Raw genomic sequence first — 27,914 nt, forward strand, 5'->3', positions numbered from 1 at the left:
AACCGTCTGATAGAACATCTGCAGCATCTTATTGCAGATGTTTAAGGACGCCAGCCTTCTAAGGAAGTATAGTCGGCTCTGTCCTCTCTTACACAGAGCATCAGTATTAGACAGGTTAGACAGAGCCCAGTCTAACCTTTAACTACTGCATCAATCCTGCAGTAAATACCATATTCACACTCAAACAATTCATGTTTCATTTTTTTATTAAAGTTGAAGAACCTTACAGAACATTTTGCAGCACTAGGGACACATTTAGATATCCAGAAAGAAAGCTTCGCTTCGGTGCCAGATTTCATTAAGTAAAGCACAATACTTTCAATCCAGCCTATCCGTATGGAGCATTTCAATAGACAAATAGCATAGGACGATCTGGATGTGTGTTACACAGAAACTTTACAAAATTTAATAAAAACACCCCAACAAAATCTGTAGAAGCACTCAGACAGAAGCTTTCTTGTAGAACTGCAGCTCGCCGAACTCTTCAGGCGATTTGGTAATAGCAGGGCAAGCTTAAGAGAAGATCGGCGTCCACAACCTCCAACTTGACGTCTACACGTACCGAGCATCTGAAGCTGAACGCCGGGCTCCATGAACGCTGCGTGGTCCCAGAGAGCTCACCCTTTAGGTTTTGTAAAAGGTTGTATTTGGACATAGAGAGAATGTTTAGTAGATTCAAAATTCACGTTCTTCCTCTTTTAGAAGATTCCATGCAAAAACCGAGCAGTCAATCAACAACTGCCTTGATAGAATTTTTCTGATATATAAAAAAATAAAATAAAAGGCACCAACCGTTAGACATAAAAGGCTGTGCAAATGCTGTTCGGCAAGATGGAGGGTGGCATCTGCGTCAAAAGCAGTCAGGTCCATTAAAAGGGCTGGCGAGGGGATTGTCTCAACTGGCAGAAAGAATCAACACGTGTGGCGAGACGTGTCAGGGGTTAAAAACTATTTACATTTTAAGAGCTGGACAATTCCTCAGAGCCGGACGTAGAAGACCATTGCCAAAAGCATCACTGGCAGCTGAAAATAGAGAAAATAAAAAAGTTAACAAAGGGTGCCAAAATATTATTGATTACAATTTTTTAAATAGTCAAAAAAAAAAAAAATGGTGCTAGTGTTTTGACTTATTAATGTCTTCAGGGAATGTCACTCTGTGCCCTTGCCAAGGATTGTACCCGATTTTGCTTTCCCACATCCCTGCCCTGGATAATAAGCAAGTTAGGAATATGAATGGGACGTCACACACAGGAGAAATTGCTTAGGACCCTTCCGGGCTCCTTCTCAAATCCTCACATGGGGAGGTCGGCCATCAAGGCCTGAAAGCTTTCCCAGTTGAGCTGAAAGGTACTCCTCCCATCCAGGTGATCAAGCGGGCCTCTGGTTTGTAACTGCAATGACGAGGGTCTCCTGTTACACAGCAGCAGGTCATCTTTTCTTCCTTGCTGCCCCTCACCACTAAGAAGTCCCCTGTGGAGGGGGATCAGTTGGAATTTCTCACAAGTGATAGGAAATCAAGGATTTTGAGCCTTAAGGGAGTGGACAGGAAAATCACCCACCTGGCATGGACAGCTGGATAGAATTTAGTCAGATTACATTTCAAGCCATTTCAGATAAATGAAAACGCGGAACATCTTTTGTGTTCTCTTTATTTGAAATCTCTTTAGATTCTTCTAAATCATACAAATGTTTTAGTGTAACGTATAGCACTTTATTGTATTTGTTATCCTTCATTTTATGCATCAACTAAAGACATCTTACAAGACCGACGCCAAGCCTGCATAAAATATCTTTAGGGGGTCTTGGGTCGGAGTGGTTGCTTAACATTTTTCAAATGCTACTGTGAAAGCGGAGGAAAAATGTACTTGTTTGGCTGACGCCATTATCCAAGGCAACTTATAACATTTACGATACAATTTGTTACATTTATTTATTTATTTTAAATTGGCGCGCAGGCAGGTCAAGTGACTTGCTTGGGATCACACAGCGTCAGTAGCAGGATTTGAACCCACAACCTCAGGGGTTGAAGTTCAAAGCCTTAACCATTATGCAACACAAATGAAGGGAAACCGCAACGGGGTAAAGGTGTAGATCACGTCATTTGCGTTTTATTGAAGTTCTGTATTTGATTAATTTGTCAGACAGTGGTGATAATTTTGTGTTTTAGATGGACATGCCAGCAAACATTTCACTGTACTCGTGACAAAATTACTATTTTAACAAAAGATTTTGCACTCCGAGAGCTTAGTCTCTCTAATTGATGTTCTCAAAGTCAGCGAATCCTTTTTGGGGACTGACATAATTAAACGTATACATCCAGGCCAAAATCTTAAACCATTTCATCTCACACGGGACCCTTGCATTATACGAAGTGAAAACCATACATGGCAGACTATGCTTCATTGTTTCAGAAGATCAGGATGTCCAAAAGTCTCCCCAGCAATTCCAATACCCCACGTTTAACCCCCAAAACGACCAGTTCAGTTTACTCATCTTAATTTGTAGTAGTTACTTACTGTAAACATGAGAATGGCGAATCCAAACCAAGAGACGCCCCAGGTGTATCGGTCAAGAGCAAACTGAATGTAGGGAAAACAACCCTGCAAGAAAAGAAAAGCATTTGTTCAAACAGTTACAGTGCTTTGGTGTGGTAGGGAACAAGACTTTATCATCAAAACCCAAAATGGTCAATCCTTCGTTTATAAAGGCAACTCGCTGCAAATCTAATGTTGCATTTCACTAAATGTCATCCAAAACTTAATCTTCCAGCAGCTGCTCCTCATTTGCAGAGGCCACTTTAGCCACCTTCCTTATGCTAACATGCGAAACTCCTGCACTGAAGAGCCTCTTTGTCCAGTCAGTATTCAGAGAGGGGGTGTCGAGGTGCTACACTGCTACAAGTACTTGAGGGTCCACACCAATGGAAGGCTGGTTACTTAAAAAAAAAAAAAAAAAAAAAAAGCTGAAATACAGAAGACAGACTTCACTTCTTCACTGTGGATAGTGACATCTTTTACGTATTCTAGAACTCTGATGGCCAGTGTGCTGTGCTCGGCCATTAGCATCGCTTCAAAAGAGGCCCACCAAATCAACAAACTGACAAAGAAGGCAGGATCAGTTATGGGACACCCAATGGACCTGCTGGAGGTTGTCGAGAATCAAGTCAAAATGGTTTCCTTTATGAACAATGCTGCCTGTGCTCTCTGTGACACACCAGCATGGAGGACTTTTCAGCAAGCAGAAGTGCGTCAAGAAACGTTACTGGGGCTCCTTCGTACTTACAGCAGTACACCTTTATTTACATTTACATTTACATCATTTAGCAGACGCTCTTATCCAGAGCGACTTACAACAGTGTTTGTTAGTTTTTTTCGCATACCCGTTGGGGTCAGAGCGCAGGGTCAGCCATTGTACAGCGCCCCCTGGAGCAATTACAGGTTAAGGGCCTTGCTCAAGGGCCCAGCAGAGTGGGATTTCTTTTGGCAGTGACGGGGATTCGGGGATTTTTTATTGTGATCCCCTGGTACTGCTCCATTATTAGAAGCCAAGTCAGAAGCTGACTTCTTTTTTTTGTTTTGTACTTCTAGTGTGTATTGGAGAGGGGCTACTATTATTTGCTATAATACAGGGCTATTCAAAATTTCAAAAATGTATTTCAAACAAACTGTATAAGACAAACAAACACATTCCACCCATCACTGGATAGAGGACAGTTCAGTCCCATGGTCCTTAAGGTTGCATGCACTCAACATGAGCACCGTGTGTAGTGTGACAAACATCAAAACGGTAGACCATTTCTTGCCCCACACAAGTCAATTGGTCCCTGGTTACGGAATTCACAGCTTCCTTAAATCAATGTCACAAATCTTGAAGATTAGTGGGCACAGGTGGAACAAACAAACATATACTCTTTCTTTAATGTGGCCCCATAGATAAAAATCACAGGGTTTAAGGTCTGGAGACCTGGGAAGCCATAGACGAGCAAGATGTTGTTGTCCTCCTCTTCCAATCCATCGTCCTGGAATGGTGTTGTTCAGGTAATGCCGGACCACCAAGTGGAAATGAGGTGGGGCATCGTCTTCCATGAAGGTCTAGCATTACCTGAACGACACCATTCCAGGATGATGGATTGGAAGGTTCCACCTTACAAAACTATGATGGCCGTTTCTATGATGAAGCAAACAGGTTAACTAGTTTGAAAAGTTGAAGCATTTTTTGCACCCGAATGTTTTGCATATTTTGAAACTTGCTTATATTTTGTCAGTGTTTTGTAACTGAGATAAACTTAAAAGTGCAACTTCTATCATTTCAATATCGTTAATGGTATTTGTGTGCTTTTTTTTGGAACTTAAACATTTAATGCGTTAATGTAAGTGATATTTCATATTGTACTTTTATATTACAAACAATTCATATTTGACATGGGGGTGTGAAGGTAAATATGAAACAACCAATAACGGCGCACTGCTGTAACGATAATGTGCAGTGAGTCCACTTCACTTCTAGTTTTCTTACTCTCTCTCTATGTTTATCATTCGTTTGCTCAGAGGTTGATGCGCTTGCTCCTTCCTGAGCAGCTCTTCTGTTCTCCACCCTAGCGGCCTGCTTCTTCTCTTCGTTTGTCTGCATCTTTTCACGTTAAAACTGATTAAGTGAGTGTTTGTGTTGCAATTACTTAGTACGTTTTTCTTAATTTTTCACTTAAATCATTCTTAAGGCAGATTGAAGACTTAAGATATGAAGAGGTAGGGGAAGTGACGGCGAAGGTGGTAGGGAATGAGAACGACAGTTGTGCGGCGCATGCATACTGCCGAGAGTTGATTCTACAATAAAATAAAATAAAATAAGAGTAATAAAATTCACCCCAAAAGTGGACAGTAGATTCACGTAGTATATGTGTACCAAATTTCAGGTCAATCGGTCAAACGGTTTGTGAGCTACAGGTGATTTAAAATCCTGGACAGACAAACAAACAAACGCCATGGTAGCATATTAGATAAGAAGATACAGTCGTAATTAAAAGATGCCGTTAGTTTTTATGGTGCCTCTGAAAAAGCCTAAATGTCAAATTCAGCCCACCCTACAAAGGGATTCCCAGTCAGGATTTTTAAAGAACCTACCGTCTACCCCATTACTTGGACTCTTGTCTGTTGGTTCTCCGTGCAAAGGAAGTTTCACATTTGTATGGTGCTTACCCTTAAGATTCCTGTGGTGTTCCCTCTTGTTGGGGACACTCGTTTTAAAAGAACACCAGCAACACACCCTGTGCCACTTCCCTTCATAATTCCAAACATACCAGTCATGCCACCTTGTAGTTTTGGTTTGCTTATACCAAAGAGGTTCAACTCCTTAATTCTTTCCTCTTGGCTTATAATAAGCGAATATTTATTGGAGGGTCCCCAGAGTCATTTTAACCATGACGGTAACATCACGATTCTGTAGGACACGTGTGTCGAACTCCGGTCCTGGAGGGCCGCAGTGGCTGCAGGTTTTCATTCTAACCATCTTCTTCATTAGTGACCCTTTTTGCTACTAATTCACTTCTTTTTGCCTTTGTTTTAATTGACGTGACTTAGGCCCCATAGTTGTTTCTTATTCCTTAATTAGCAACCAAAACAATAATGAGACACAACATGAGTCGCCACATGACCGGCTCACCTGTGGCCATCACACACTATCTCAATAATAAAGAAAGGTGAAGGTCTCGGTCATGTTGGTCTGCTCAGGTCACCAAAACATCTTGACGGTGTTCTTAGGAAAAACAGAAAAATCAGCAGTTTTGGAAATGTCTGCTGTGGCAGAATGAGAGCAGTAACAAGCCATGGAATTAACAATAATTAACAGCAAGAATGGGCTTCTGATTAAGAGAGAGGTTGGAGTTTGAAATCCCTGTTTAGCTGCTCATCTGTTCTCGCTTCATGTCTCATTTCTGTTTGGCTGTTGTTGAATGAAGAAACAAATCAACTCAGAGGACTGAATTCTTAAAAATAGGGCTAATTAAAATGAAGGGAAAAGAAGTTAATTAGCAGTGAAAACTGATCACTGATTAGGAAAAAAGGGGGAGAATGAAAACCTGCAGCCACTGTGGCCCACCAGGCCTGGAGTTTGACACCCCTGCTCTAGGGGACTCCCTCATCCCCAGATATACAGGTAAGCACAATGCGATTATTTAAAACAAAACCCACAATAAAGTCCGTGTCTTACATTTGCATTGATGTAGTTCATATCTCCGGCATTGCAGGCATTCAGGTTGGCCACCAAGTAGTTGGTCTGTCGTGCACAGCAGTTAAGAGGGAAGGTGTTGCCATTAGAATTGATGACTGAGAAGGTTGAGTTGTAAGTCACCCAGTCCAGGGGGCTATCAGCGCCACAGCATTGTTGCTGAGAGAGAAAGAAGAAAACATTTTTAAGTGTGCATTTATTACCTTGATTAAGACATACGCTACATGAGACATCTGCCCTTAAACTGACCTGCGGCCTAAAATAATGGGATAAAAAACCATTGAGTAAATGAACGTGTAGAGTCTGCTGTACACAAGTCATGATGCGACTACAGTATCTCATTACATATCCTATTTTAGAGCTAATTGCATTTACATTTATCACTCAAAACGTTTAAATGGACTCTTCTTACTCCCAAGCACTTTACTTTTTAAATAGATGTCACTTTTTCCAACTCACTTCTCCCACAACGAACACAGAACTATGGAGTGAGGGGCGTGTAAAGGACGACTCGTACAGCTGGTTAGGGAGACCGAGCCACTGCACGGCAAAGTCACGTCACATTATGGGGCTTCCAGTCATGGCCTCGATTCACAGAATTTTAGGGGGTCGGAGGCGGTGGGCGGTGTCCTCCTATAAACCCAGACACATAATGCGACATACCCAGCAACTCACTCAAACAAGTCTGAAGCTCGTCCAATCAAAAAAATTAAATTGGGACTGCTTTGATTAGGCGTTTAACTGTAGGGCATGAGAGTGGACATCCGAGGAGTGCCCACCCGGAGGTACAGTGCATTATCCCATTCTGCATTGCCATCAGGTGGGCACTTCCTACCCATTGCCTGCCAACATGACAAGAAAGGAGATCCCATTACTTGAAGAACTGCTTAGTGATAGTGATGAAAGGAACACAGGGTCTCTGGACCCCTCGGACAGTAGAGAAGCTCGTCTGTCTGATGTCTCTCGTTTTACACGCCACAACAGAATGGAAAAGATGAGAGATGGGAGCTGAACTCGCAGCAGCGGTTAACCCTTTGTACAGCACCGGCTCGGTCAGGTACCACGTTATTGGTGGTCAGAAAAAGTGACAAGCATGAGTGTGGTACAAGTTTGGCATGCAGTTGTAAAATATGATTTTTCAGTGGCTTAAAATTGACATGGTCCAGCGACAAGATCGGCAAGGTGGACATACCCTAGGACAGGGTTTCTCAACCGTTTTAATCGCGCCCCCCTAACGTTTTTTTGAACCCCTAATAAAATTTATTCCTATATTTTTTTGCTGCCGATATACCGCTACAAGTTTAACATTTTCGTACGAATAGTGAACTTATGCCACATATGGCCCACAGTTTGAGAACCGCTGCACTAGGACTAGAAGTCGTGTAAGGCAACATTGGCTTACATGGCCAAATCTGTCTGTAGCGGTCCAAGATCATTTTAAGTTGAGCGGTAGGACTGACAGCTCCAGTTCCAACATCTGGGGGAGCGTCAAGCGTCACCCTGAGCAGGGCTGTAAGTGAGCACAGTGCTGGAAAGGCATAACCTGTTAGGTAAAAAGCTGTGCGAGGCGATGGGGAGCCAATCGGATGCTCACATTCAAAGTGTTCATTTGACAGCGGGCAGCAGTTCTTCAGATAATGGGATCTCCTTTCTTGTCATGTTGGCAGGCTATGGGTAGGAAGTGCCCACCCAATGGCAATGGAGAATGAGATATAAAAAGTTTTATTTTTGGCATTAAGTTGACCTCCCAACACATCCACCTGCCCACCTCCAGGATGAAATCCTAGAAATAATAATAATATTGGGATCCAGCAGGGACATTACAGAGAGAGAGGAGAGAACTGAAAAAAAAAAAATCTGCTTGGCGCCTTATGGCAGGGGGTCCTTAATCAGGGTCCTGGAGGGCCGCAGGTTTTTGCTCCAACCCGATTGCTTAATAAGAAGCCCTTAGTGCTCCAGTAACACTTCTGCTTCACTTTAGATGTGTCGCTCACTAAGATTTTTGAACCCTTACTGCTTATTTTAGTCGGTTTTTAATGGCTGCTAATTAGCAATAACATGCCAAAGACCAGCATTTCTCCATTGAGCTTGTTGCCACTGCCACCTGTGTGTGTTTATCACGCACTATTGGGTTTAATTAAATCCTTGGAAGGAAAGTGGAGAGAAAAAAAGTGAAGGCCGGAGAATGACTCCTTCATTTTAGCCTTCAAATCATTTGGTGAGATGACATCCTTAGAAAGGGGAAGAAAATCTCAACTACGAGAATGAGCCGACATGGCAGAGTTAAAGCACCGAGAAGCCATGAAATTAAATTAGTGGCAAGAACTGCTTTCTAATTAAGCAACTGAGTTTGAGCAAAAACCTGCAGCCACTGCGGCCCTCCAGGACTGGGACCGAGGACCCCTGCATTATGGGATGGCCCAGCGACTTGAAGGGTTTTGCATGTCAGTGCAAGGGAGGCAACTTGTGGGCCTAAATGGACAGGAGGAAGGGAGGTCTGGGAGGTGGAGAGAACGTTTTGGGCATAATGGGTTAAACTTCTGTTATCTGGCACATACTTGAGGAAACACGATAAGACAACATGACGAGTTTAATGTGTGCTATTCAGTAGAGTACTGCAGGCAGTTTGTGTGTATAATGAATAGGAATGAGACGGAGAGATTCTGAAAGGAGTGGGCAGCGTGCCTAAAAAATAAAGTAACATCATGAATGCCAGGCCAGAGGGTAGAATCAGACAATCGAGCAACTGAGCCCAAATATGCACAGGTAGATCCTATAAAAGGGAAGCATTTTTACGATGTTGGGCAACAAAATGCATCGAGTGTAACCCAATCACTAGAATACAATTTAGGGAGAAAAACAGCAGCACAGCGAAAGGACATCCACTAACAGGGAGAGCGAGCTCGACACACAGTACAGCATCCCCACGAGCGATACCTACGCCAAGCATGATTCTGTTCCAGGTGCTGGTAACCAGCTGTCCAGGATTTGATGCATCTGTGTAGTACTGGAGCATCTGCTTCTTAATGAGGTTGCTATTGCCCACCATCTAAAGAAAGAGATGATTCTTCATTAGTGACAGTTCTTACTGTATTGTACAAAAAAGGTGTCCCCTCTCACACACACACACACACATCTGTCAGACGTCTAGGCCACCGGACTCACTCAAGTACACAAATGTGGAAATACCAGACGCCACCTCCACTTCAAATTACAACCCAACACTTGCGTGTGACCCAAGGTAAGTGGCATGGCTATAGGAGCGGGCGGTCTGCCCTGGGCAGCACATTTTTGGGGGGATGGCATTATTGGCCAAAGGACTCAGTACAGTTTGTGTGTAAGCAGCAGGGATTGGAAAAATATCACTCAGGAATGATCCACACATGCTTCAAAAAGAATTTGTCCTTCTGTGACGGCATCAGACACAGCAGTTGAAATTTATTAATTAATTTTTAATAAAAAAATAAACATTACACTGATAATTTATAGGAAGATAAATCCTTTATAATTTTGTTTCGTTATCAATCTGAATGCGTTCAAACCTCCCCACCTATCACTTGTACACTACACTGGTTTTCGTAGCATAATTATATTAAACTAATATTCAGAACACGGCTTATCAGTGCAGCATCTATACTATATTCTTGTCTAGCTGATGCTTATAAAATGTGAAACATTTTGCATAGATTTATTCATATATATATATATAGAGAAACAGCAATAATTTATCTTCATTTTTCTCTATACATCATTTTAATTTTCTATTTAAATAGGTTACCATATTCAGATATGTTGGAGGGCACGAACTCTGCTACCCCACTGCCCAAGGCCGTGGCTAACGAGTTATTTTCTCTTTGATTTTGCAGGCCAAGTTACTTCTGTGAATCCATCCATCCATCATCCAACCCGCTATATCCTAACTACAGGGTCACGGGGGTCTGCTGGAGCCAATCCCAGCCAACACAGGGCACAAGGCAGGAAACAAACCCCGGGCAGGGGGCCAGCTCACCGCAGGACCCACACACTAAGGATAATTTAGAATCGCCAATCCACCTAACCTGCATGTCTCTGGACTGTGGGAGGAAACCCAAGCAGACACGGGGAGAACATGCAAACTCCACGCAGGGAGGACCCGGGAAGAGTCTCCTAACTGCGAGGCAACAGCGCTACCCACTGCGCTGCCCTTGTGTAAATCATAATTTTTTTTTTTGGGCTCATCCAAGTGATGGGTTTTCTAACAAAACAGCTGAATGAAGAGTCGCCGTGCCCAGGATTTGTTCCTGCCTTGCGCCCAGTGGTGGCTGGGAGTGGCTCCAGCAGACCCCCCCGTGTTAGGAGGTTGGAAAATGACTGACTAACAGCCAAGTGAAGAACAAAGCTGGAAGGTGGCAGCAGCGTCAAACCCACCCTTGTTCATCTGCTCCACTCTGCCCCTGGGCATAAACGATCGCCACTCTCCCTTTTTGGCAGTGCCATCCCAAACGTGACACTCGCTCAGTTACGTGGCTCACGTTACAATCCAAGCAGGAAGCCCATTCATCAAAAGAAACAAAGTTACACGGATGACATTGTCCACCCATGCTGCACGTGTGGATACCAGTGGCATAGTGGATGGCGACTTTGGTTACCCATCTCGCACCAAATGGTACAATCCCACAGTGCATTTACCTTGGCTTCAATTAGACTAACTACCCATGAGCCACTGCAAACGTGTTGTATTGCGTCAGCTTCGAACCGCTTCATTTTCAAATTGCCTTTACTTTTTGATGTACTGCCATATTTAACAGTTGCTTACATTAATGAGGACCTTCAATTGGGAGCATAAAGTGAACAAGCTGTCAAACAAAGAGCCCCTCTGTAGGGGGGATCCTTACATAATCTCTGTTGGTGAAGGAAGTGATGCAAGAGGCAGATTCAAAGATGTAGATGATCAGCATCAGAACCAGGTACTGTAGAAAAGAGACAAACAAAGAGAAATAATAATGAGTTTTATAGCCCCCCAAACATTTCATTGAGAAGAGCGGGTTACAAGGCTTCAGCAAAGAGGTCTCCTAATCTGCAGATGGGACAGCCTGTCATCATGGAGCACATCTACTTCACATAAGAATATGAACATCCTCAACGACGAGACCCTGGCTCTCAAGTCTCCACTCAGTAGCAAAAGAAACCCCAGACGGGCGCAGGGGCAAGCGGCCTAGATACGGAGTGCAAAAAGGTTCAGCTTCCAGGAGGAGAGTGGAAGTTGAACTAATGAACTCCTCAAGTATAAAAGGACGGTAATGGACGGGTGAAACGCTCTGTCGGCCTGCCTCACGAGCTCTGTATTTGTAGCTTTAGCCTGAATTTAAAAACATCTGGCACCACTTTGGTGCACACTGAGGTGCAGGTCTGGAGGTCCCGAGTGCTTCTTCAGCAGGTTGTTTGTTGCTGCACCGGAGGAAGCCGAAGCTCCTCTTCATCCCAAAAAAAAAAGAAGGACACGGCGATGCTAAATCGGACCAGTAGAAGTCAGGGGAGTGTGGGTGTCCAGTGCAAGATGAGGGTCCCTCTCCCCTTGACTCCATGATGGAATAAGTGGCTTAGGGGAAAACAAAACAGCAGATTTGTGAAGCTTTGGAGAGAATCTGCAGATCTCGGACTCCTAGCTTGTTAGTTTCAGTCTTTACATCACAAGGAGTCACCTTCCTCTCCTCGGCTCTGCCCGTGGCTGGTGGTGATGGGGGGGGACAACTCCCTCCTGCTGGCTCCGATTTCATCGGCTTACTGCTGGTTTTGGACCACGAGGGCCATTCATTCACCTCCAACCGAACAGCTTTCAAATTCGTCTTCCGCCACCATCAAGGAGACTTTACGTTTAAATGCAGAGGAGGTCGCGTTGTTAAACAACCAAATTTAAAAACACAAACTGGTCTTATCATCTGGTTGTCCCATCAGATTAATATTACAACATAGAACCCAACATCACCACCACCCCCCCACCCCCCCCGGTACCCACCAGAAAAACTAAAAAGAAATAAAAACATCCGACTTGCTAAAAGAGCAGTCACGGTGAGGCACCAAGAGAGCCTATGAAAATTAAACCGTGAAAGATTTCTCGACGAGCTTGGAAGACGTTGCACAGATTTTTATTCAAAGAGTGGATTTTAAAGTTTAAAGGTGACCAACTGTCCTGAAAGACGACAACAAAAATGCAGGAGGGGGGCAGATGGAGAAGAAAGAAACCCAAAGAGAGGAGACGCACTGCTCCACAATAGCTCACGTCAACCAGCTCTTCACAGACCTCCTCCATCTTCATGGTTACCATCAATAACCCCTTCAAATGAAGGCTGCCCACCTGAAAAGTCAACAGACCCCAATCGCTTTTAGCCCTTTGTATCCTGAAAACGTAGCAGACGATGAATTCAACAAACATCTGCGCCATCTCATCGGTAGCCATGTGCTTCAGGAGTTTTGACCATCCTGCTCATTTAGCTTGCTGATCTGCTCCCCTTGTCACGGTTCCCAAGTTGTTACTGCTGGCTACAAGACACCTGGGCCAAGAGTACAAAGTCAAGGCGCAGCGTTGGCCGTTTCCTCCCGTTTCAGATTCTCCGAGTGTCTTCTTCTTTACGTTTGTTCTTTGGACCGCCAATGCGTTGAATGCAAAAGGAGACCCTAAACAGCCTCGGTTCTTCAGGTCGTGGATTCCACAAGCTGCTGGAAACTTCTTTTGAAATTCTGGTCCACGTTGGCAATTTCTGCAGATTTGTCAGCTGCACATTGACGCTGTGGATCTCCAGTTCCAACACAACCCAAAGGTGTTCAGATGTGATGACAATGAGTTCAGTGATCTTCCCAGTCAAGTTCACAAAGTCCGTCTGAGACGACTCTTCCTTTGCAACACGATGTGTTATCATGCTGGAAGATTTTATAAAATTGTGGCCATGAAGGGGTCCACATGGTCAGCAGCAGTACTCAAATAGGCCGTGGTATTCAAGTGATGATGATGATGGATTGGTACTAAGGGCCCCAAAGTGTGTTATTCCAAATGCCATTACACCACCACCTGCTGCTCGGTTGGGTTCATGGACTCCTGCTTTTGGGGTCCGTGTGCCTCCACGGAAATCACGCTTCATCAGTCTTGGTCAACCTGTGCCCACTGCACCCTCAGATCATTTTCATGGTCTTCTAATATGGTAGCCCACCGCCTCAAGGTGAGACTGTGCTGTGCGTTTCTGCCTCCCACAGTCGTACAGAGAGGTCATCAGAGCGTCTGTGGCCTTTCCATCGGCCCCAACCAGTTGACCTCTTTCTTCCACAGAATCGCTGCTCACGGGAGGGTTTTTGGTACCAGTCTGGGTGAACTGTAGAGATGGGAGTGTGAAGCCCCCCGGGGAGATCAGCAGTTACACAAATACTCAAAGCAGCCATCAACATCGCACCCAAATTGTGGTGTTTGATGTGAAAATGAACGGAGGCTCCTTAAGTAAACCTGCACGATTTCATGCAGTGTGCTGCTGCCTCATGATCAGCCAATCAGATGATTGCATGGAGAAGCAGGGGTCCAGGTGGTCCTAATAATTTGCTCAGTGACTGTAGCTACATCTGCAGGGCCGTTTTCTATCTTATTTGGCCCTAAGCAGCATACTTATTTTGGGACGCCACCCTAATTCACCTTCATTCTGTGTGTGATTGCTTATGCCTAGAAATACCAAGGACCCCCAGAAGTGAGTGTGTGACCATAACCACTGAATCTCAAACAGAGAGGGGCATTTGTTCAAATTATCTGCATAAAAACCTGTAAATCTCCATGGAGTAGCCAGTCTCGTCCGTGTCAGACCCTGGTGAATACAGCCAGTAATCAATGGCTGATGGCACTTTAATTAGAAAGACGCCCCCATAAATTAGCACGGGACCACCCTGTGTCTTCTACAATTACAATACACTTGGCCCTCAGCAGAAAGGAAACTTGACAGTAAAGAACTCGAAATTCTACTTACCAACATCAGCATGGATCGGCTTTCTCGGGCTACGGAAATGATCCCATACACCGATGTGCAGAAGAAGGCAAAGCCGGTGAAGATGGCGATCCAGGCCCCCGCAAAGATGTCGTCTTTTCCCGACACGGCCGTCAGGGGGTACACTTTGTAGCCGTCCGTTACCACCCAGACGGTTTCAGCAAAGAGGGTGATGCCACAGAGCTAGAAAACAAAAAGAGCGCGTCAGTTCGAGGCAATTCACTTGTAACGTTTTATTAGTAAAACAGATCAATGGCAAAAAGACACGACAACTGGGACAAACGTGAAGTCACCGTAAATAAAAAAGGACTGAAGAGACGTCCTGAAACCGATCAGTCGGGAACCGCGGACTCAGAACGGTTGGGGGAGGGGGGGACCCCTACTTTATGTTACATAATCTGTGCAGTGAGATTTGTCACCTCAGCATAAGTGACAGGTCTTCGTGAGCCACCTAAATGATTATTTTACTCTTTACACCTGACATTTGTTTAAAACGGTACAGAATTACACCTGCGTTTTTATCAAATCAAAAGTTTGGAGTTTGTTATACACCATTGGCCACCAATGTAATGCCAATCAACGCTCGGCCTCAACCCAAGAAAAATACGGAGGGGGATTTAACAGATTAAGCAAGAAAGAAAATTACAGGCTTTCAAATTAAGGGACTTGCAGAGTTTGCTCCCATTTTAAAATATAGTAGTGGAACGACCGAGGATGGCGTGACCAAGCGATTGGCGATGTCTGCACTTTCGCGGCTATTAAGTCCATTTCTCCCTTTCCAAATTAGGGGTTTGGTGGTCTCCCCTTTGGAGTTTTTAGTGAAGTGATCAAGCAGCAGGAGAGAGAAATATTTGAGCATTCTCCGCACAGCTTAGCCATCGTGAGCAGTTGGGCCCCTGAAGGTTACGCTGACAGACTCTGCCACTTTGGGCGGAGTGGTGGCTCTGAGGCTAAGGATCTGTGCTGGTATCCAGAAGGTTGCCGGTTCGAATCCCCGCCAAAAGGGATCCTACTCTGCTGGGCCCTTGAGCAAGACCCTTAACCTGTAATTGCTCCAGGGGCGCTGTACAATGGCTGACCCCAAGGGGTATGCAAAAACTAACAAATTCCTAATACAAGAAATTGTATAATGCGAAATAAAGAACTAAAAGGATGCACCAAAGCTCTGCAAAGGGGGGCCTGTGGGACACAAACTCCAGTCTGTGCCAAACCCCCTTGAAAGGCGTATGAACAACATCATCGTTTATTTCTGTCACACGTTTTCATACAAATGATGAAGCTCAAAGCACTTTACAAGATGAAGAACGAAAAAAATAAAAGAAGATTAGGCAATTCTAAGTAACAAAGAAAAAAAAAAGTAAAAGGAAGGTCCGATGGCCAAGAGGAGCTGCAGAAAAATAAAAACAAAATCTGCAGGGGTTCCAAGGCCACGAGACCACCCGGCCCCCAATGGCCATTTATCTATCATCAATGATCTCAAATCAGTTCTCATGGAAGAACTAGATGATGATGATGATGGTCATGTGGACCTCTGGCCTTCAAACCATCAAGGTAATGGGTGCTGTGATCAGGTGGTGGAGGCACAGATCACCCCCTCAGAAAACCGGAACAAGGACACCAGAGAAAGTAGGGGTTAGTACGGAGTGTGCAGCCATGAAAAGAAAACGACAATTCAATGCATATCCAGAATATCAGGGCGACACTAAAATGAAGCTCTGAGAAAGCCGTGTTACAGTAACAGGTTGTTAGCAGTTTCTTAAAACTGAAACGCCACCATTGTAGCCAGTCAAGCTAAAAGGAGAACTACGTCAGCTCCAGTTACTAACTGGGGTCCTCCCTCCATCTGAGCGGTGGAGCCGTCAAGGCTTTGGGTTTCAGAACACAGAAGTTGTTGGAGCAAATCCCACTACTGACACCACTGTGTGACTACTGACACCACTGTGTGTCGCTTCTCCTGCTTGTGCACCAACTGGGGAAAGAAAAGCACAAAAGAAACGTACTCCGGTGAATCGCAGACTAGTCAAAATATCTGGCGTTGCCCAGGTGTGTTTGTAGAATGGGATAAGGAAACAAAGCAAAGGCTTGTGTGTCTCTTAAAACGGTGGCCCCCATCTTTATCGCTAGCTGTCCCACCTGTCAGTCCCACTGCCACTCTATGAACGTCTCTGCCCTTGAGAGTCAACAAGTTGTTCTTTGGATTCCAGGATTGCGTTCACCTTCACGGTTACGATGCTGAACGGAGTTGTCATGTCCGACTTGTCCTCTTAGTCCCAGGTGGACATGAAGGAAAGACAACAAAGCAGGCATTGAACAACAACCCTTTTGAGAAGCACTGCACTTCCACTCTCGATTGAGCCTCACCCAACGCCTCCATGCGGAAAAAGAAAAAAAAAAAAGAAAGCAAGCACATAATACTCCATTTTGTATCGCAGTAGAGAGGAGCGACACGGAGGGTCGCCTGGTCACGTTACGCTCTGGTCATTTTGTCTGCTCGTCCGGCTTCAGTCTGCTCAAATGTCTCACTTGCTCTGAGCCAGCAGGTGGCACTGATGTGCCAACAAATACAAAGGAGGAGGGAGGGAGACACAAACCAAACACACTCAGACTGGGACCCCCGGTGTCAACATTTAGGGTATCAAAGTAGTCGTTCTTGTCTGTATGGTCCTAGAGAGCAACTACACAAAATTTGGTCCAGGCTGGTCAAAGGGTGTAGGCCAGTATAGGAACATACTGGCATTTCATATCTCTCTCTAATATACATACACACAGATACACACACACTAGCAGGCTGCCGCTCGCGTTTGTGGATTTCACTTTCATCAAAACAACAAATCTTTTAATTCTCACGGATAGGCCTCTTCATTGGGAAGCAACACGACTTTTCCCTGATGGCAACACAAATTAGACGATCTACAAGTCTCAGACTTAAAGGTTAAACCCGAACAATATCTACATACTTCTGACATATCACCTATGTTCAGATATTCGATCTCTTTTCACAAACGGAGTAACAATTTCTGTTTGTTAGTGCTAATGCGATCTTTACTATCAGTTTTTTGACTTCCAAATTTTAGTACTTTCATAATCTCTAACCTGCTCTGTGCCAACGTTTTTGAACCTCTCTACGACGTTCAACTTTGTCTTCTACTCTTTGTCTTTTATTTCCGACCCCGCTTGGAGCGGAGAGCTCTGCCAATCGCATTCACGCAAATGAGACGTCAGTGGACTGTGGGTGTGGCTGTAAATGTTTGACAGGAGGGCGGGGCTTGTCAAAATCTCTTGGCAAAAAGTCTCGTCCCAGGATATCCTCTTATTTATACACACACACATACACACACATACACATACACTGTCACGCACGAGCACATGGGGAGCAGCTTAAGGACCCGACACGTACCACAAAACCTCATACCAGGGGACAACGATGGGGTACTAAACTCTCTTTAGTTGTTCCCTCAGGAAGAATGAAGCAGCACTGCCATGAATACACCCGGACTCGCTAAACCACAAGACATTTCCGGGTTCCCTTCGTTTCCCCCTTGGTCCCCATCTGATGACGTCACTGCAGTCCATCTACCACTGCAGCTCCTTCCCAGCATTCCATGTCCACCCCATAAATTGTCCAACTGTTATTTGATTGATGTTGATTGTCATATGTGCAAACTGACTGTGAATTTAAAGAACTGTGTTACAGTATACGGGAACGGAAACCCCAAACTTTTATCATTTCTTGTGTGTTTGTTTTACAACACACACACACACACACACACACACACATACATACATATATACTGGCCATATTAGTGAAACAGGACAACGAAGGAGGGTCCCACCCGGCTCCCCACTCCTTACGTCACGCTTCCCCCTCCCCTCGGCCCACAGCCTCTGTCTCGGATTAGTGTGAACATATCACTCCTGCAAGCAAACTCTGATACTTAGCGTGATGAGAGAAGTTGCAAAATCAACCGGAATGTTCAAGAAAATTCTAGAAAAAGAAAAAAAAAGATCTAAATCCATTAAGTAGTTCTCTCGTGAAAAACGGAGACAGGCAGACATTGTGTATATATATATATATATATATAAAAAATCCACACACACACACACACACATACATATAATATTCATTGCATTCGTAGTCCGAGTCTCGACCTGATTGTATGGGTGGTTACCTACCAGGTAATGCACGGGTGTTTGCCGAATGGTAGACCAACCACATACGTTACCTGGTAGGTAACCACCCATACAATCAGGTCGGGACTCGGACTATGAATGCAATGAATATTTATATATATATATATAAAATAGCACAAGTTGCCTTACTACTGCTCGTTTACACAGAGCCCCTTCTCTTGGGCTACAACTGAGGCCACATTGTGACATGGAAAGCCAAAATCCATTTTGTGTAGCAGTTGTAGAAGAACATGCCAAGTTGAAAGATGGTTTCCCCGACACAGAAGATGCACCGAGGGTTCAACACACAACAGGCCCTCTGGCCTCGTAGTTAAGTTAAGGGACCATACGACACGACAGGACACGACATCGTATAGCAGAATCCCTCGCAGCAACATCACACGTCCTACCTACACTGGGACAATTTAGTATCACCAGTTCACCCAACGTGCACATCCTGGGATTGTTAAAATGTAAATACAACAGCAACAACATTTATTTACTGCATATAGCACAGTTTCATACAAATAATGTAGCTCAATTTACATACAAAAAAATCCATGTAAGTAATAGTGTCCACTTTTAAAAGGTGAAGTCTAAAACTGTCATTGTCCTCTGTGACTCCCTGACATCCTGCCAGGATTGTTTGCCGCTTTAATACATTTATTTAGGATCGTTCCAATTGTCAAAGCACTTTGTGCCCAGTGTGGCTTCGGTTCCTTACACCATTGGCCGATTTTTGCAGGTTTGCAGAATTTATGAGGATTTAGCAGACCCCTTCATTCAAGTCTGCTTACAATTGTAGACCATATTAGTAGGAGGGGGTGCTTATACAGATAACACTAAGAAAGTGAAGCAGATGAAAAAACTACAACTCCACACTTTTAACATCTTCATCCACAGCAAATGCAAACCTCCAGTCCCACAACTGAAGCAGGTGATGGCCTCACTTGTGCCCAACACCTCCAACCTCAACAATCTGCAGCTCTCCTGAGCACAAGACGACACCAAACAAGCGACAGACATCAGCTCCACCGTTCACACCGCAGGCCGACGCTTCCACACGCCCGCTCTCATTCCTCCAGGGCGTCGCCCATCAGACGTCGCAAATGAACAATGCCCCCCCACCCGGGCACACAGCCATCAGCAGCTTTCTCAGTCCTGTTTGACAGCATTGTTGTGCGGAGGACGGGCGGGGACCTCCTCTTGTAACATTGAGGTCACTAAATGCCTCTCTTTTATTTCAGGGTAAAGAGTTAAATTCAAAAAGCAGAAAAGATAGAGAGTGAAAGGCACTATGTATCTATCTATTATATAGTGTCTTTCACTCTGATAGATAGATATATAGTGCCTTTCACTATCTATTATATAGTTCCTTTCACTCTAATAGATAGATAGAGAGTGAAAGGCACTATATAATAGAGTGAAAGGCACTATATATCTATCAGAGTGAAAGACACTATATAATAGATAGATATATAGTGCCTTTCACTCTCTATCTATCTATCTATTAGAGTGAAAGGCACTATATAATAGAGAGTGAAAGGCACTATATATCTATCAGAGTGAAAGACACTATATAATAGAGAGTGAAAGGCACTATATAATAGAGTGAAAGGCACTATATATCTATCAGAGTGAAAGACACTATATAATAGATAGAGTGAAAGGCACTATATATCTATCTATTATATAGTGTCTTTCACTCTGATAAATATATAGTGCCTTTCACTATCTATTATATAGTGCCTTTCACTCTAATAGATAGATATATAGTGCCTTTCACTGTAATAGATAGATAGAGAGTGAAAGGCACTATATATCTATTATATAGTGTCTTTCACTCTGATAGATATATAGTGCCTTTCACTATCTATTATATAGTGCCTTTCACTCTAATAGATAGAGTGAAAGGCACTATATAATAGTGTAAGGCACTATATAATAGAGTAAAAGGCACTATATATCTATTAGGCACTATATAATAGATAGATAGATTTTATTAATCCCAAGGGGAAATTCACAAGACAAAAAGTTTTATAAAAAAAAAAATCTGAATTAGTGTAAGCCCCCCTGACTTCATACATAGTAAAGAAAAGTTGTGTCAGATATTAGAAATATTTAAAAACAAAAGTGTGCTCCACTTTAAACTTGAAATATTTTCAATTGTAATAAAAATCTGTCGTTTACTAGCCCTCTATGGACCCCCATCAAGGGGTGACAAAGGATCACATTCATTTGCCCTCACCTTGAAGTAATCTAAACGAGAGCCCACAGGTTCAAGTTTGAAATGTGTTATTTCTTACACTGTCAGGACCACCAGTAACAAAATGAACCAACTTGAAATGATCACACATCAGAACTGTAATCATATTTGTGATCAGCAAGCTTGAAGCAGCATAACTGAAATGACACTCCCTATGCCAACATTACAGATCCCCATCCCCAGTAACTTTGGCCCCTCGTATCCGATTAGGGGGTCTGTGACCTGCACAAACTCCCAAGTCCTTCTGTTGGCTTACTCTATCATGAGGGGGTCGTTTCCTGCACCAGAAAATGGCCCAATAATAAAAAGTTTTTTAGGTCTAGAGGGACAAAGAGTGAGGAACCCCAAAAGGCTCAACGTCTTGCATAACTACACATCAAGGGGGGGGCCGAACAAAGTGTCACATGTGGGGGGGCTTTCTTGTCTTGGCGTGTCAGGAGGCACCAGCCTGACTTATTCTTATGGACACAAAACGGCAGGCCAGGGAATGCACTTTGAAACGGTGGTCCATGTTTGCCCCAGCAGTCACACCACGAGGCACTTTCTGCCCCCACATTCGATGCCAGGCTCCTCTTAGTCCGGTGCCTTAAAGTCGAGTAAAACTCCCTGCCCACAACATCCTTCTGCTTCTCCACCAAATTGAATTTCTTGACTGGCCATCCACATTTCTAGCCTACCATTCCATGTCCAGGGAGTCATTTAGCCAGGCTAAGGTCTTACAGACCACCACCACCACATACAGTTGCCCGTTGGATTTTTGGGACTATCACATCATGTCCCCCACTAGTATTTGAGATGTGCCCCCCCTTACTATTTTTGCCTGGAGCCAGGGCTGTGTAGAGGCCGAGGCCAACCTCTACCAAGTTACACAGTAAGGTAAAGCTGCCTGTACTCCAGATGTTACATAAATAAATTCATTCCCTTAATCGTTAATAAATAAATAAAAATCACCATAAATGACCGTATCAGACGGACAAAGAGAAAGTCACTCCCACCATCATGAACAGGGCAGCAGTAAATCAGACATCAGACAATGGAGGACGACACCAGAGCACACGGGGAAAGCGAGAACATGCAAACTCACACTAATGGCAGCCAGGCATTGACCCCAGCACCCTGGGGTCGGGAGTAATTTAAACGTTCACCATTCAAAGTCCTACACACACACACACACACCCCTTAATTACAGAGTAAGTGTCAGTGCATCCGTCAGGCTGGCTATGTCTGTCATTCCAAAAAGATGTTTCATAATAAAATGCAAGGCATTTGTCATTCCAAGAGACGGAGCATCACAAACAGACATGACCACCGCTTTTACAAACCCCATACCGAATGGCACATAGCAGAGGCGTGTGGGGGTGTGTATGCCGTCTTCTACTAGCTGTGCTGTACAAATGTTTGTAATTCGCCATCTGTTAGAATGAAAAATGCAGCACACCATCTGTTTTGCATTGTGTGTAGTAATAAAATGCACGACCTTTTTCATTCTAACAGATGGCGAATTACAAACATTTGCAGTAATAAAATGCGTGATATCAATGGTTTGTGATGTTCTCCCCGTGTCTGCGTGGGTTTCCTCCCACAGTCCAAAGACATGCAGGTTAGACGCATTGGTGATCCTAAATTGTCCCTGGCGTGTGCTTATTGGGTGTGTGTGTGTGCCCTGCGGTGGGCTGGCACCCTGCCCGAGGTTTGTTTCCTGCCTTGTGCCCCGTATTGGCTGAGATTGGCTCCAGCAGACCCCCATGACCCTGTGGTTAGGATATAGTGGGTTGGATAATGGATGGATGTGATGCACCATTGGTTGGAATGACAGACATAATAAGTACCTGTGTGTCTCTCTGCTCGCCAAGGTTAATTATATACACACACACACACACCATCTTTTATTCCTTTAAACAGGACATCTTCATCCAAAGCTACTTTCTACTCACAAGTGCACAGTTCAACTATCCATCCATCCATCTTCCAACCCACTGAATCCAAACACAGGGGTCTGCTGGAGCCAATCCCAGCCAACACAGGGCACAAGGCAGGAACCAATCCCGGGCAGGGTGCCAACCCACCTCAGACAGTTCAACTATTTCTACAAATACAAAAATAAAATGACCAGTTCAGTAGCTCAATCAGGGTCACACCATGAATCAGAATGGAGTTTACTTTAGAAGTTAAGCGTCCTAACCAGTAAGCCACACAAAAGATAAACCTCGCAGGACATCTACTTTCTGTACTAAAGAGCCCCCCATTCCTGCACTAACCAGTATACCACATGGCTTTAAATACAACACACCTTGCTAGGAGTCCAACTTCAGCAGTGACCACCATTACCAAGCGTCCACTGCCCCAGCCGCCAGGCCACGCAGTTTCAAACACAATCATCGCCATACAGCGCGCCCTTCAACAACAAACGTCATCCCAGTTTTAAACTTCCTAAAAATGTTCACTTTCAATCCCGGACCCCAATTCTGGTGTGCCCGCTGCCCTAATTACTAGGGACGTTGCTTTAAAACACAAGATATTTGTCTATAAGGCACATGGGATGGTGTCCACCCTTGAAATTGGTAGCATGTCAGAGTCCAATACCTTCACTGACGGGCACAACACAACAAACAACTTGGCAAGTATCAACTTTTAACAACAAACATCCCAACAGGTTTGACCGGGTGCCCACTTCTCTAACTGCTAGGCCAGTTTTAAAGCAGCAAACCTTTGACATTCAGAACCCTTCAGTAATGACGCCCAACCCAACGCCTTCACCTTCACCACTTTAGACACCAAATTCTCTATGTGCCCATTTTCAGTTGTGGACGTAATGCCATCGCTTCCATATCCCCACATCTGGGCACATTCACCCAGTGCACCTGAGGGGTCAGAAATGGAAATGAGGCAGCGGACTTGAGGTTTAGAGACCAGTCCGACGAGAACACGCTGCCCACCACACTCTGATAAAATCTCCATGTTTATTTATTAAGGACGACTGGTAAAAATATGGATGAAAGCTTTTCAAAAAGTAGAATTTTTCATTTCCCCTGGTGCATATTTCTGAAAGCTCACATAACTAAAAGCACATCCATCCATCCATCCATTGTCCAACCTGCTGAATCCGAACACAGGGTCACGGGGGTCTGCTGGAGCCAATCCCAGCCAACACAGGGCACAAGGCAGGAACCAATCCCGGGCAGGGTGCCAACCCACCGCAGTAAAAGCACATTGTAAATGGAAATAAACAGAAAGTGAAAGATGCTATGGATCCACCTTAATAAAGATGTGTCTGTGCATGTGTGTGGGTCTGTCTGGTTGGTATGAGTGTTATTCCAACAGATGGTGCCTCACAAACATTAACACTACTTTTACAAATCCCATAGCAAATGGCATATAACAGAGGCATAATTTGTCTTTTCAACAGATGGCACATCAGAAATAAGCAGTAAAGCATTGTATTACTGCAAAATTTGTGATGTGCCATCTGTTGGAATGAAAAATTACATGCATTAAAAAACACGGTGCACAGCAAATGTTAATGGCGAGGTCTTTATTGATTGCTTAGATTGCAACTTGTCTTAGGTGGGTACCACAGCTAATACGCATATACTACAGTAGATTAGAAAATGAAACAGATGGAGCAGAAAATGAACCCATCAGTGAAGTATGAGCAGTGACAGAAATGTACAGCTACAAAAGTGACCAACAGATGAAGGAGCAGAAGACAACAACTCAAAAGGTAGCAGAAATAAAATCGACCAGTTTGAAAATTCATTTGCAGGGCAGATTTGGAGCCATTGTGGACTTCTGGAGGGTTTGTTGCCACCGTTTATTTAGGTTCAAAGAAGGACAGCTGGGCAGAGAGACTTACCATAATAAAGATATTGCCTATAATCAGCGTGGCCTTAAGACCCGGTGATTCCCCTTTTCCATCAGCCATGTTGCTATCAACTCAGAGTTCTGTAAAGTCAAAGAGAGAATACATCAATAAATAAGAACATAAACCCAAACGTTTGACCATCGAGAGGAGAACATTCCGTCCACCAGGCTCATTTGTCCAGCCAGCTTCCCCATCTTGGACACATCATAAATAAATACAATGAATCAGAGTCCTGCCAGGGTCGAGTCCATCCACCCAAAAGTCAAGAAGCTGCGTGCGTCAGACCAGTCTACCCCTTTAGAGGCACCATCCCACCTGCACTTATGAACAGGTACTCCACCTGAAGCTAAGCAGCCAGTGCTCATCTAGGAAAAGCTTACATTGTTGTCCCTCAGATGAGACATAAAACCAAAGTCCTGACTGTCTGAGGTCATTAAAGATCATTGGGCATCTTTTGAAACAAGTTGGGTGCCCACTGTGGCCTCGCCCATTCTGTGCCCACCTAATTGGCTAACCATCTCTCTCACCTCCTAATAGCTAATGTGGTGAGCATACTTGTGCAAGAATGGCTGCCGTCCCATCCTGTAGGTTGGATGCTACCTATGAGTGGTGGTGGAGGAGGAGGTGGCTCTCAATGTCTATGCCAAGTGACTTGAAAAGCACTATATAAATATAATGAAGTATCTACAAAACAGACAGGAGACCAAACATCAAGAAGTGCATACCAAATTCTTGTGGCGAGTGACTGATGACCAAAATATTCAGCCTCCAATGGCTTCTCTCGCTCTGAAGAACAAAATGAAGGCACCAAAATCTTGAGAAACGCGTCAGAAAGAAAGCGTCAAGCCTGCTAAACCAGTTCATCCGACCAGCAAGGGAGGAAATTACCGTAAAAATAGGAGGCCGAGACGTCACATCTCAGAGTCGAATACCCGATAGCAAATACTCAGATATGAAAGAATGGGGACAGACAGGCTGGAGCTCCTGTGGACTTTCTGGCAGAGGTGGGCCCTCCATTATTATTATTATTATTATTATTAATTATCTGACTGACACCTTTACCCAGAGCGACTTACAATATTTAAGATAACAAATCGGTTTCATTTCTTTTGTATTTTGTTATTAATTGGAGCAGGTGACGTGACTTGCTCAGGGTCACACACTGGTGGCAGCGGTGGGATTTGTACCTACAACCTCAGGGTTTGAGGTCCAACACCTTCACCACTACGTCCCACCGCCAGCCACTCCGTGTGCATTTGTGAACCGATGCCATGGACGAGGGTGACTGGCAGGTTCTAAAATGGTCTTAACGTGATAATGAGGTGGCTCCTGCTTTGAACGTGTGGCTGCCACAGTGGACTATAGTGCCACATAGGTCTACATAATTAAAAAATAAATCAATAAAAACAAATCCACGGATAATTTTATAAATGGTATGCTAATTAGCAAGGCCATAAACAGATATTTAATGATATCACATGACGTGGAGTATAGTGGCTAAGAAAACGGACTCCAAGTCACAAGATGGTCACCGCCAAACCACTGGACGACCCTCAGCAACTCTTAATAATAATAAGTTTTATTTATGTAGCGCCTTAAAACTTTACAATTCAATAAAACACATTAACAAGACAATAGAAATTACATACAAGAAAATGAATAACAATACTAATTGAAGAGAGGTGTCTTCAACAGGCGTTTGAAATGAAGAAGAGATTTTTCCTGGTGAAGACTGAGAGGAAGAGCACTCCACATTTTAGGGGCCACCACACGGAGATCTCTGCCCCCCATAGTCACTCACCTGTATTTAGGTTCAGTGAGCGAGCGTCCGATGACCTTAATGCCCGGGCAGCAGCTCAGATAGATAATGAGGGGCTAAACCATGAAGGGCTTTAAAGGTGATGAGAATAATTTTATATTTGATTCTTGTAAAGACTGGTAACCAGTGCAAATCACAAAGGACTGGAGTGAAGTCAGCAGATTTCTTAGTGTGTGTAAGTAGACGAGCAGCAGAATTCTGAACAAATATATTTAGTTTAATGGGCCTGCACAGCAGATCTAAGACAGCCAAGAGGTGGTGTCAACTATGGAAAGGCATTTGGATAAAGTCATTTAATTATCGAAAAATAAAGATATAGGAGGATTCTTATAATCCTGTTCTTCTATTTAAATTTCCACAGCTGCCCACTCTGTACAGGTCATCGCACCTTAGTTTTTATTTTATGTTAATTCGTGTTCCCTAATTTTATTTTCTTATATATTTTGCATTTTTTTCTCTTTCTTCGTCGCTCAAGGTGGTTTACATGACATCATTTGTATGAAGATGTGCTCTAGAAATAAATGTTGTTGACCGATTTTCCAACCCGCCCAACTCGATTCACTGTTGCGCAATCGCCATTGGCTGGAGAGGAAAGGACAAACCCCGGCCAGGAGTCCAGCAGCCATAAAGGACTCGTGAAAAGTCCTAAACACAGAAGCTAAAAAAGCCAAACACACACACACACACCTTAGCCCCAAACGAGCAAACTTTTGATATGGCGTCGTCGCATTACTTAAATAACTAAAACCACCAGGTTAAAAATGAAAACTGCTTATTACAAGAAGTCACCACAGGGATCGATAAAAGTTAAGAGTGTGTGTGGGCTCTTAAAGAGCAGACCTGTCTCAACGGCATTCCTTTAAAGTCGCGGCTTAGCGACACACCCAACCAGCGCCCCATGCAGTGACACAGGTGACATTTTCAAAAGATCTTCCTTGAATGTGCTCAGTGGCGTTTACAAATACAAAAGGAAAAGCGTCCGTCCATCCATCAATCGGTCCGAGGAACCGAAAGAACCGCAAAGAGTTTGAAAGGACGCAACAACATCACGACACGTTTCCCTTTAAGAGGTCTCACCTAAACGGAGAAACTCGAAGTGAGATTTATTAGACAAATTCGTAGAAAGTCATTTTAAAATTCGGCTTCCATGATGGAGCGAAACTGGACTAACCGCCTTAAACGAACCGCGCAGAGAACAGAACCCTAAATGTGATCGATAAGCCCACCGAAGCCTCAAACAACAACATTTATTTCTATAGCACATTTTCATACAAATGATGTCGCTCAAAGTGGTTTATATGATGAAGAAAGTGGGGGAAAAAAAGACCAAATAAATAAGAAAATAGAATTAGGGAACACTAACATAGGATAACAGTAAGGTCCGATGGCCAGAAAACAGCCTTAAGAGGACTCACCAGAGACCAAGTTAACTTCACCCTACACCCCTCTTCGCGTACAAAACCCTCAAAAATGAAAACTGAAGGCCAACCGAGAAGCCACATACCTGCGCACGGTGTGTCTCAGACTCCGATACTAAAGCGTCTCCACCTGCGGCGACACTCTTAAAGCGCATCGGCG

At 44.0% G+C, this 27,914-nt stretch overlaps 1 protein-coding gene across 1 annotated transcript; it reads right to left on the reverse strand.

Annotated features, from left to right (window-relative positions):
- Positions 1–188: 188 nt before the first annotated feature.
- LOC114667320 (uroplakin-1a-like) lies at positions 189–27,914 on the reverse strand. The gene is made up of 8 exons (XM_028822590.2): positions 27,841–27,914; positions 24,509–24,597; positions 14,202–14,402; positions 11,097–11,171; positions 9,164–9,271; positions 6,205–6,381; positions 2,517–2,600; positions 189–1,023 (listed from the first exon to the last, which is right to left on the reverse strand). Exons 2-8 carry the CDS (start codon positions 24,575–24,577, stop codon positions 979–981), a joined length of 759 nt encoding a protein of 252 aa, XP_028678423.1. The 5' UTR covers positions 24,578–24,597; positions 27,841–27,914; the 3' UTR covers positions 189–978.

Source organism: Erpetoichthys calabaricus, chromosome 17 (assembly GCF_900747795.2).
Source record: "Erpetoichthys calabaricus chromosome 17, fErpCal1.3, whole genome shotgun sequence".
In the NCBI taxonomy this organism is placed as follows: domain Eukaryota; kingdom Metazoa; phylum Chordata; class Cladistia; order Polypteriformes; family Polypteridae; genus Erpetoichthys; species Erpetoichthys calabaricus.